We start from the raw sequence: 12,078 nt of genomic DNA, 5'->3' as shown, positions 1-12,078 counted from the left end.
AACCTACTACAAAATAGCCGATAGAATGTCGCACAGAATACAATCCAAACCAGTACCCTGTTGAAAAGGCTTGGTCTTTATAAAGGTGGACAGGCAACAGTGTTGAAGTCTTTCCCCCATACTTGAATGTCCAGGCAGAAAGCAAATACCCCCCAAAATAACAACAAGGCCCTTTGGCATAAATTTTTTGCCATGTAAAGGGAAAGGAGTACACTGCAATATTCCATGTTTTTTTTAAAGCCAGCCATATTAACTGGTACAAACTAACACAGTAACGAAGACGATGGCAAAGAAAACAGGCGCCTGTTGTGAAGTACTGGTAGGTTTATAAACCTGCACAGTACTGTAGCTCTGCACTTTTAAACCAGCCATAAGCAGGTGCAAACTTTAACACAGGTCTTTAACAGGCCTTGTTGGTTTATATATCCACATCCAGTAGATGGCTATGCTCCGTGTTCTGGCTGTGGCTCTTTTTAAAGGCAGAACACGGGGATATTTACACAGGGGTGGGGGCTCTGCCAAATGGATCTTAATGCTCCTCTTTGCTGAGCCATCCCTTTGAGAAATGAACAGGCGCAGCATTAGCCGACTCGCTACTGCTTTTCCCCCTTTCCCGTGAGGGCAGCAAGTTGCCCGCACTTTACCAGCCGGGCTTTTAACAGATGGCTTCCTTGACTCGCTTTGAGGTGTCTTTTAATGTCTTAGCTAATGTTGGGTTTAGCCCCAGTGTCAGTCAATGTGTTTGAGGAAGGGGATACCTAGTCAGTTTCACAACTGAATGTGTTCAACCGAAATATGTCTAAAGCATTTAATCAGAGAGTAGGTCTGAATCCGAGAGGTGTAGGGGGCTGCCTTAATTGACGTCCACGTCACCGGCGCCCGGGGAGCAGTTGTTGTTGCCTTGCTCAAGGGCAGAACGCAGATTTTTTTCCACCTTGCCGGCTCGGGGATTCGAACCAGTGACCTTTGGGTTACTGCCCCAACGCTCTTAACCGCTAGGCTACCTGCAGTAGGAGAGAGAGGGATGAGCTGCTTTGGTTCTGTTGATGCAGCAGGTTAGGGGGTGTGTGTGTGTGTGTGTGTGTGTGTGTATGTATGTGCTTGTATATACAGTATGTGTATTGAGTGCTGATAAGAGTAAAAATCTGTGAATAACATGGGAAATGTGATTTCAAAGGCTGTGTGTGTAGGATAGACAAGTATAGTCGACTCTTGATATTTGCAGTAGCAGGTGACTGTCAAGAATGCGTGCACTATATACACAGATATCCATAGCATGGGAAAAGTATGCATTTTAATCTGAACTGTTGAATTGGCACCACATTTAAACAGATTGTGCAGGCAAATGTGCACTCATGAGGAGTCCTGACGGTCTACAGTCCAATTTCACAGCGGACTGTCAGAACAGGTCACTAGACTTTAATACTGTAGGTCAATGTTGTAACTTGCCGTATCGATGAACTGAGCTTTGCTCCCAGGGTCACAGTTCAACATCGATTTGTCAGACATAGTCTGCCTACAGGATTCATCTGATCCACTGAAATGTTGTGGGGAAATGAAGCCCAGGTTGTCTGACAACCTCACCAACCCTATAAAGTGACGATTATTTACAAAATCAATCCGTTTTACAATACATTCGTTGTGATTGCCAACACAACTTACCCTAACAATTTTTATGGACGACATATGAAATTATGGAATTCCAGTGAACTTCCCCTTTAAGTCATGTTTTTCTCCTTTCTCCACAGGTGGCCATAGGCAAGATGTACCCGACCCAGAAGACTATTGTTGAGGGGTAGGGGTCGAAGAGGAACCTCCGATGGGCATTGGGGCATTGGAGTGTCTCAGAACGAGAGGAAACGATGCCCAAGAGACCATGGGAGACGGAGCACTGAACCTCAACCTCACTTGCCCTTCCACACAGAAGCTTTATTTTCCGACGCCCTCATTGGATGGATATGGGGGAAAGTGTTGTGGGAGATAGCCTATGGGTTGGGCATACTTTGTCCAGTCCAAAATCAAATCATTGTCCCTTATCTCTAGACCAGTGTTCCCAACCCTCCACATTTTTGTCCTAGCCCTGCACTGACACACATGATTCAACTAGACAGGGGCTTGCTGATTAGTTGATTATTTTAATCATTAAGTGTCAGTGCAGGACTAGAACAAAAATGTGGACTATCTAGCGTTCCCCACGAGGGGGTTGGGAAACACTGCCCTAGACATTTTGTGATGGACTGTCGTAGATCTGAAAGCATCAGATAGGCATTAGAAATATGGTAATAATGCCACCTAGCCTTTTGGTAGGCAATAGAGATTCTACCATATTGCTTACACCTTTACAGATACATGAGGTAGGAAGAGGCAAGGGGATCGTTGATTTCGGACTTGGCAACTGTGCACCGTTGACGACATAACTATTGTCCTTGGTCACTATATACCCTCTCTTCACCAGGATAATGTTGAGCTTCTTTTGTGAGCCGTAAGAGTTGCAACAGTGTACACGCCCTTGATTCCCTTGTTATATTGTTCAACTGTGTATTGTGTATATATGATTTATCGTCATGTAAGATGGTGTATAAACAGATTAAAGATAAGCAGATCTTAATCACATTACTGTCTCCATACTCTTTAGTCATGACTCAGTCGGTAGAGCATGGTACTTGCAACGCCAGGGGTCGTGGGTTCGATTCCTGCTGAATACGTAAAATGTATGCACGCATGACTGTAAGTCACTTTATGACACTATTATTATTCTGTTATGACAAGTCTTACGATGCATTATACCTGGAGGCTTTAAGTAAGGGCAATGGCAAATAATTGAAATGGATGATGCTACACATGACTTGAAAATGTGAATTGGAGTTGGGTGAATGTATCCCACAAGGCCACCTGTTCTAAAAATAGCCCCTTTTGTTGGTTTTGGATGAGCAGTGACCTAGTAGTGTAAGGATCATATTACTTAACACATAATAAGGATCAAAGTTGAAAGCTCCCGCATATGTCATCTCCAAATATCTTGTCTGCTTCTGATCAGCGTTTTAGGGTGATCAACAAAATCCGTTTTGAAGTACATGAACATCAAGGGAGGAGACGTGGACTCAAATATTGTTTGAAATCATTTCAAATACTTTATCTGTGCTTGATTGTGCTTGCCTGGCTTAATGGACCAATATAATAGTACCAAATGCCAAGTCCTGACCATATGGCACTCCAGGCAGGCTGGAGTGAACACTGAAAGTATTTGAAAGATTTCAGATAGTGATGCTTCCTGGGTTCAAATACTAAGACAACTGGGACTGATGACATTTAAATAATAAGAGGATCCTGGATAAGGACAGTTTATTATCAAAATGTCATGTACTGTTTAAGAAAAATAGCATTTGCATTTGAAACACTTCGTCCATTTCATTGGTTCATATATTCAATAGCCTAATTGATGTCATGTTTAGTGCATGAATCGCAGGGTTAAAACAACATACCGTGTTGCACTGTTACATCAACATACCATTTAAGATTGAGACGAACTTTGCATTTTCACATTGTCTATAGTCTGTTTACATTCAGTTCAGTAGGCCAAGAGTCTGAAAAAGACTGGACCGTTACAGGAACGAGTACATAGACATGCTGTGCGGACTCCAGACCTGAGTTCAAACACTATTTGAAATGATTTCATATTTGAACACTGGTCTATGTGGATGTTGTCTGGAGAGATTATTATCGCTGCAGCCTGGAAACCAGCGATTCTCTGTTGACAGAGTGAACAACTCCATGTGATTTGCTGATTTGCCTCTTGAACTTTGGTCAGGGGACAGGTATAGTATGGGACAACAACCTGACAACAACCAAGGGTACATGACAGACCTAACAAGGGAAGTGACATCACTGGCATCAATAGTATGCTGCTCATATACCCACCAACAGTATTCCAAACACACTGGGAAAGTTCTGACTGTAGAGAAAGCAGTGGAGGAGTTTTGATAAGGTGATGTCATCATAGAGATTCTATGTAATTATATGGATGTCATAAGTTTTACATTAAACAAATGTATTACAGAATATTGTAACTGGCCTATGTATGAATTCATAGGTACGTAGATGTGTAATGTATGCTTTATAATATGCAGTTGATGTAAAGCATTACCAAGTTCCACCCCCAAACATATGTAAAATATTTAAAATGTAGTCATAGCTGTAATTTGGACAGCAATGCTGTGTGCCAATGGGCACTGTGTAATGCTAACACATAGATCTCTGTTCTTCTCATTAATTGAGGGAAACCAGTACTCTACAGAGAGCAGTAAATATGTGTTTTACATTATGTTCCATGAACCTGCTGCCTTTTAGACTATTTTATCCAAATCAAATTTGATTGGTCGCGTACACAGATTTGCAGAAGTTATACCAGGTGCAGCAAAATGCTTATGTTACTAGCGCCAACAGTGCAGCAGAATGTCTCGCAAACACAATATTACAAAAACACAAATAATAAAAAATTAAATAAACTAGAAATCAAGAAATGACAGCGAGTCCAATTAACAATCCAGTGTAGATATTCACTGTTCAAGCTCTACAAGCCATTCACTGTGTAGCCATGCACACCAATATAACAGATTGCTCGTTAATCTTTCCTTGGTGCCCATGGGAGTACAAACAATAATTAATATGTTTCGTGGCAGAGAACTCTTTCACAGATTTTGCTTCACATGATTTTATTATAACTAGGATACATCACACATTTTCATACTCTGCAATATTATGGGCCCTGAATCAAAGGCTATGTCTGAAATGGTACACTACTTTAGACCAGCCATTCCCTTTAGTGCAATGCCTTTGACCAGAGATCAAAAGTATTGCACTATAGGTCAAAAGTAGTGCACTCTATAGGAAATAGGCTACCACAAGTTTTAGCCTTATCTTTTACCGTTGATTCACATAGAATTAGGTGGTGCACACACTGTATGAGTTGACTATATGAAGTGCAGTGCCCGCCGCTTATAAGTATGACAATGTGTACAGTGCCAAGGACATTGTACATTGTAAGGATGTTTACATCACTAAATTGATTATATGATTCAGTCATATTAGCGGAGTGCACTGTACTGCAATTGTTAATATGGCAGAGAACATTCACAATCATGAAACTGATTAGCACAATAACACAATTCATAAAAATATCTGAATTCATAACTCATTACAATTCACACCTCAGTACAGTAGGATAGCTCTCCTTCTGATTGGATGACATGATATGCAAATATGATGTAGAACAGGTGAAGTCCCCTTTGCTACAGGTGAGATGGACTGTCATGTCTCTTAAACTGCTTAATTGGCAGTCTTTTAGTATGGTCTTGGGTCTGTGCAGTCCCCATTGGCAGTGTAGCTGAGAAATGTTCATCAGTCATCCACAGATCCTAATGGCAATTATTGTGTTATTACATGTTGTACCAGACCAGGTCAGAATACTCAACTGGACAGATGCAAACTTGTCAACTCCATGTTTTACTTTAAAATAGGATGGATCTGAGTGGTTCCCTTTTTTGGTTCAAATTCAGCACATAAATCTTCAGTAAGCCTAACGTCATAATAATCATTTTGAACTCATAACCACCTTGGTAATAAAACGGTGGGGCCAGATGTAAAGGGGAAAAGAAACTTTATTGAAAAGTATATATCAATGCACGTGACAGAGAACAACTTCCTAAGACCACTTGTTGAGCGACACCAACTTTATGCACGTGCATAAGAGCGCGTTTCAGATGGCATGAAAAGCTGCCCTCTTGTAGGTCAGCATACCTGTACAGTGATATTTCAAAGTATAGTTATGTCCATTGTTGTTATCCCAAAACTCGCCCTGGTCATTCCTGATGTACACGGCGAAGTGCACTGAGGAAGCTGGGTCTAGGAACGGAGGTGTGTACAAGGTAAAGGTATAACGCTCACCGACAATATTGTCACCAACGGGCATGGGTATCGCCTGCGCGTCCACGGAAGACAGCCACTCGTTGAACGTGTACCTCACACCAACTTCCCTCTTGCAACAACTTTGAGTATTCGTCCGAATCTGCCCACGGACGTCAAACCGGGTGATGGTCACCTTCTCCAGGTTAATGTGGCGCTGCAATACCGTGGTTTCAAAATCATCAGACTCAACTGGCATCTTGAAAGTTGGGATGAGACGGTCCATGGTCAAGGTGGATTTAAAGTTTACGCACAGGTCCCCAATTCGATACTCTCGGTCCTGCGGTTGAGGGGGAAAGCTCTGCAGTCTCGAAAATACATTGGAAGGGATTTGCGGGTCTTCCGCTGTGCTGAAGTGCTTCACACTTGCCAAATCAAGCCCAATGGAGTCTGCGAACTTCACCCGTTTTCGGCCGTTATTGGCTATTTCTTGAAAAAGCGTAGCCTGCTTGGGGTACGCAGGCAGGGATTTCGCTCTTCGCCTGTCTTTCATATACATTTCTGGTGGTTCCAATAAGCCATCTTTCAACTCCTCATCACCATTTTCTGTTGGCTCCTCTTCAATCCCTGATAGCATGGTTCCCCCTGAATTCGGAGAACACTGTTTGGAATCAGACAGGAGGCCTGAATCGGACATATTGGTAATGCGTGTGTTATGAATAAACACCGGAACAGTTCCAATGATGGAGTTTACATTCCCATGGAACTTTTCAGTTAGTGTGATACGCCCACTTAACAGCTCATCAACCAACTCTGCCTGTTTCTGTGTTCAGCATCAGTCTTTGGAATGTAATGCAACTTCAAATCACGTCATTGCAACGTAATAGAGAGCACTATTAGATGTGGTAAAGGAAGGAGTCAATGGAATGTAGACGTTCCATTGACCAACTTGGCGTGTATTCAGCTAATCTGATTTAACAAAGTGGATATTCATCAAATCCGTCATGATTTATGTATTGTAACAGGCCCACAATGTGCTTACTTAAGTCCGATTTGGATATAGTTGGCTGTTTTTGCTGCATAACATGTAGAAGTTGTCCCTTTTCAGGTTTAGAAGATGTGACTGCCTTTTGTATAAGCTGGTTAGCATAGCTAGCATACAGAAATATTTGATGGTAGTAGTCAAAGTCGTTTTATAATGCAGTTGATTGGTAAGGATGACATAAACGTGTTGGGGTTGACATCCATACAAGCATTATGCTCCGTTTTTTACCTCAACATAGTGTGAAATACACATATAAACAATAGCCTAAATGCAGTGGTGGAAAAAGTACCCAGTTGTCATAGTTGAGTAAAAGTAAAGATACCTTTAATAGAAAATGACTCAAGTAAAAGTGAAAGTCACCCAGTAAAATACTACTTCAGTAAAGTCTAAAAGTATTTGGTTTTAAATATACTTAAGTATCAAAAGTAAAAGTACAAAAAATTTCAAATTCCTTATATTAAGCAAACCAGATATATATATATTTTTTAATGGAAAGCCAGGGGCACACTCCAACACTCAGACATAATTTACAAAAAAAGCATGTGTGTTTATTGAGTCTGCCAGTTCAGAGGCAGTAGGGATGACCAGGGATGTTGTCTTGATACGTGTGTGAATTTGTGTGTCAGGGAAAATGTATGGAGTAAAAAGTAAATTATTTTCTTTAGGAATGTAGTGAAGTAAAAGTAGTCAAAAATATAAATAGTAAAGTAAAGTACAGATACACCAAAAAACTACTTAAGTAGTACTTTAAAGTATTTTTACTTAAGTACTTTACACCACTGCCTAAATGTAGGCTAATTTTGCTGGGGGACAATGAGGAGACTCAGGATCTTTCCCCCATGGCCCTTTAACCCACACATTTCCATGGCAATTCCATTGTTTTTTGTAGGCAGTAACTCTGCAATGGCTTGTTGGCCAAAGCCAATGGGGAAGTTAATGGAGTTTTTGGTCTTTTTTTTATAAACCCCGAAAAATAAGGTTTGTGGTAACACAGGTTTAGGAGATCTTATAGCTTTTGTTCTATTAGATAATCTTCATCATCTAACGTAACTTTGTGTGAATTTTTGTGCATTTATCCAATCAAAACAAGCACATACAGTGGGGGGAAAAAGTATTTAGTCAGCCACCAATTGTGCAAGTTCTCCCACTTAAAAAGATGAGAGAGGCCTGTAATTTTCATCATAGGTACACGTCAACTATGACAGACAAAATGATAATTTTTTTCTCCAGAAAATGACATTGTAGGATTTTTAATGAATTTATTTACAAATTATGGTGGAAAATAAGTATTTGGTCAATAACAAAAGTTTCTCAATACTTTGTTATATACCCTTTGTTGGCAATGACACAGGTCAAACGTTTTCTGTAAGTCTTCACAAGGTTTTCACACACTGTTGCTGGTATTTTGGCCCATTCCTCCATGCAGATCTGCTCTAGAGCAGTGATGTTTTGGGGCTGTCGCTGGGCAACACAGACTTTCAACTCCCTCCAAAGATTTTCTATGGGGTTGAGATCTGGAGACTGGCTAGGCCACTCCAGGACCTTGAAATGCTTCTTACGAAGCCACTCCTTCGTTGCCCGGGCGGTGTGTTTGGGATCATTGTCATGCTGAAAGACCCAGCCACGTTTCATCTTCAATGCCCTTGCTGATGGAAGGAGGTTTTCACTCAAAATCTCACGATACATGGCCCCATTCATTATTTCCTTTACACGGATCAGTCGTCCTGGTCCCTTTGCAGAAAAACAGCCCCAAAGCATGATGTTTCCACCCCCATGCTTCACAGTAGGTATGGTGTTCTTTGGATGCAACTCAGCATTCTTTGTCCTCCAAACACGACGAGTTGAGTTTTTACCAAAAAGTTCTATTTTGGTTTCATCTGACCATATGACATTCTCCCAATCCTCTTCTGGATCATCCAAATGCCCTCTAGCAAACTTCAGACGGGCCTGGACATGTACTGGCTTAAGCAGGGGGACACGTCTGGCACTGCAGGTTTTGAGTCCCTGGCGGCGTAGTGTTACTGATGGTAGGCTTTGTTACTTTGGTCCCAGCTCTCTGCAGGTTATTCACTAGGTCCCCCCGTGTGGTTCTGGGATTTTTTGCTCACCGTTCTTGTGATCATTTTGACCCCACGGGGTGAGATCTTGCGTGGAGCCCCAGATCGAGGGAGATTATCAGTGGTCTTGTATGTCTTCCATTTCCTAATAATTGCTCCCACAGTTGATTTCTTCAAACCAAGCTGCTTACCTATTGCAGATTCAGTCTTCCCAGCCTGGTGCAGGTCTACAATTTTGTTTCTGGTGTCCTTTGACAGCTCTTTGGTCTTGGCCATAGTGGAGTTTGGAGTGTGACTGTTTGAGGTTGTGGACAGGTGTATTTTATACTGATAACAAGTTCAAACAGGTGCCATTAATACAGGTAACGAGTGGAGGACAGAGGAGCCTCTTAAAGAAGAAGTTACAGGTCTGTGAGAGCCAGAAATCTTGCTTGTTTGTAGGTGACCAAATACTTATTTTCCACCATAATTTGCAAATAAATTCATTAAAAATCCTACAATGTGATTTTCTGGATATTTTTTTCTCATTTTGTCTGTCATAGTTAACGTGTACCTATGATGAAAATTACAGGCCTCTCTCATCTTTTTAAGTGGGATAACCTGCACAATTGGTGGCTGACTAAATACTTTTTTCCCCCCACTGTAATTCATCAAGGTTTTCTTAACTGACTGATATTATATCATAGAACAAAACGTATAAGATCTCCTAAGCCTGTGTTAACCTCAGACCTTATTTTCGGCATTTCCCAGAACCCCATTCATTTCCCCCATAGGAATGGCTGAATGAACCAGAGAGAACTCATTTATGGTTTTTAGGACTATAAGCTGGCGAGCTCTATTCAAGCTTACAAAGAGCTCACCTGTACACATTTTGTGAATTTTTAAGCATTTATCCAATCAAAACATAAAGCACATGAAGGTTCATGTTAACGGACTGATATTATCTCATAGAACAAAACGTATAAGATCTCCTAAACTTACAAACAGCTGACCTGCACAGCATGCTGGAGTGTGTGCCAGAGGCATTAGGCTATTGGGCTATCTATCAAGTCATCAAATTATTCATTATCAAAATTGTCATTATTCAATATTAACAAATGAATGTTTTATGCCAACATCTACATATAGTTTAATGACAATATAATACTGTAGGCCATTTTTGCATCAGAAAATAAATAGACCCACATTCGAGACCCTTTCAAAGCATTGATATGAAAATAACCTATTTACCTTATAAGCACAATCAAATAGGCCTATAATTGTTTTGTTGATTATGAATGATCATTGCTGTGATTTCAGCCATCAAAACAACTAAATTGCATTGATAAGTGATAGCTTACTGTAGTTCCTGTTGCATCACAGTACAGTCGTGATCAAAGTATTGGTCTTCACAAAGTTTGCTGCTTCAGTGTCATGAGATGTTTTTGTCAGATGTTACTATGGTATACTGAAGTATAATTACAAGCATTCCATAAGTGTCAAAGGCTTTTATTGACAATTACATTAAGTTTATGCAAAGAGTCAATATTTGCAGTGTTGACCCTTCTTTTTCAAGACCTCTGCAATACGCACTGGCATGCTGTCAATTAACTTCGGGCCCCATCCTGACTGATGGCAGCCCATTCTTGCATAATCAATGCTTGGAGTTTGTCAGAATTTGTGGGTTTTTGTTTGTCCACCCGCCTCTTGAGGATTGACCACAAGGTCTGGGGAGTTTCCTGGCCATGGACCCAAAATGTCGATGTTTTGTTCCCCGAGCCACTTAGTTATCACTTTTGCCTTGTGGCAAGGTGCTCCATCATGCTGGAAAAGGCATTGTTCATCACCAAACTGTTCTTGGATGGTTGGGAAAAGTTGCTCTCGGAGGATGTGTTGGTACCATTCTTTATTCATGGCTGTGTTCTTAGGCAAAAATGTGAGTGAGCCCACTCCCTTGGCTGAGAAGCAACCCCACACATGAATGGTCTCAGGATGCTTTACTGTTGGCATGACACAGGACTGATGGTAGCGCTCACCTTGTCTTCTCCGGACAAGGTGTTTTCCGGATGCCCCAAACAATCGGAAAGGGGATTCATCAGAGAAAATGACTTTACCCCAGTCCTTAACAGTCCAATCCCTGTACCTTTTGCAGAATATCAGTCTGTCCCTGATGTTTTTCCTGGAGAGAAGTGGCTTCTTTGCTGCCCTTCTTGACACCAGGCCATCCTCCAAAAGTCTTCGCCTCACTGTGCGTGCAGATGCACTCACACCTGTCTGCTGCCATTCCTGAGCAAGCTCTGCACTGGTGGTGCCCCGATCCCGCAGCTGAATCAACTTTAGGAGACGGTCCTGGCGCTTGCTGGACTTTCTTGGGCGCCCTGATGCCTTCTTCACAACAATTGAACCTCTCTCCTTGAAGTTCTTCATGATCCGATAAATGGTTGATTTAGGTGCAATCTTACTAGCAGCAATATCCTTGCCTGTGAAGCCCTTTTTGTGCAAAGCAATGATGACGGCACGTGTTTCCTTGCAGGTAACCATGGTTAACAGAGGAAGAACAATGATTTCAAGCACCACCCTTCTTTTAAAGTTTCCAGTCTGTTATTCTAACTCAATCAGCATGACAGAGTGATCTCCAGCCTTGTCCTCGTCAACACTCTCACCTGTGTTAACGAGAGAATCACTGACATGATGGCAGCTGGTCCTTTTGTGGCAGGGCTGAAATGCAGTGGAAATTTTCATGGCAAAGAGGGACTTTGCAATTAATTGCAATTCATCTGATCACTCTTCATGACATTCTGGAGTATATGCAAATTGCCATCATCAAAACTGAGGCAGCAGACTTTGTGAAAATTAGTATTTGTGTCATTCTCAAAACTTTTGACCACGACTGTTGACAAAACCTCTCACAAAATCCATAGAGGTCCTCTGCATGTACATCATGCCACGACATTTGGTTCACTTTGTTGGATTTTTCACCATATTTGTTCAAGCAAGTGGTAATATCTGTTAACATCAATAGCATCTAGATAGTCATATCTCGCATGTCATCAAATGGCCTATATTGTTAATCTCTGTGTAGATAATATCAAGTTG

General features: G+C 41.3%; 2 protein-coding genes across 2 annotated transcripts in view; one reads left to right on the top strand and one right to left on the bottom strand.

Moving 5' to 3' along the window:
- Nucleotides 1-2,613, top strand: part of LOC121549982 (LYR motif-containing protein 4B) — a 65,479-nt gene extending 62,866 nt beyond the window's left edge. The window contains exon 3 of the mRNA XM_041862022.2: nt 1,749-2,613. Coding sequence (XP_041717956.1) covers nt 1,749-1,799 — 51 coding nt within the window. The 3' untranslated portion in view covers nt 1,800-2,613. The remainder of the gene's footprint in view (nt 1-1,748) is intronic.
- Nucleotides 2,614-3,327: 714 nt separating this feature from the next.
- Nucleotides 3,328-7,096, bottom strand: LOC121549981 (protein phosphatase 1 regulatory subunit 3G-like). Its single transcript, XM_041862021.2, has 2 exons — nt 5,944-7,096; nt 3,328-5,414 (listed from the first exon to the last, which is right to left on the bottom strand). The coding sequence occupies exons 1-2, from the start codon at nt 6,596-6,598 to the stop codon at nt 5,398-5,400; spliced, it is 672 nt and encodes a 223-aa protein (XP_041717955.1). The 5' UTR covers nt 6,599-7,096; the 3' UTR covers nt 3,328-5,397.
- Nucleotides 7,097-12,078: the final 4,982 nt, after the last annotated feature.

Source organism: Coregonus clupeaformis, chromosome 34, assembly GCF_020615455.1.
Source record: "Coregonus clupeaformis isolate EN_2021a chromosome 34, ASM2061545v1, whole genome shotgun sequence".
NCBI lineage: Eukaryota > Metazoa > Chordata > Actinopteri > Salmoniformes > Salmonidae > Coregonus > Coregonus clupeaformis.
The sequence above is the reverse complement of the archived record's forward strand: the minus strand, read 5'-3'. Positions and strand labels throughout refer to the sequence as shown.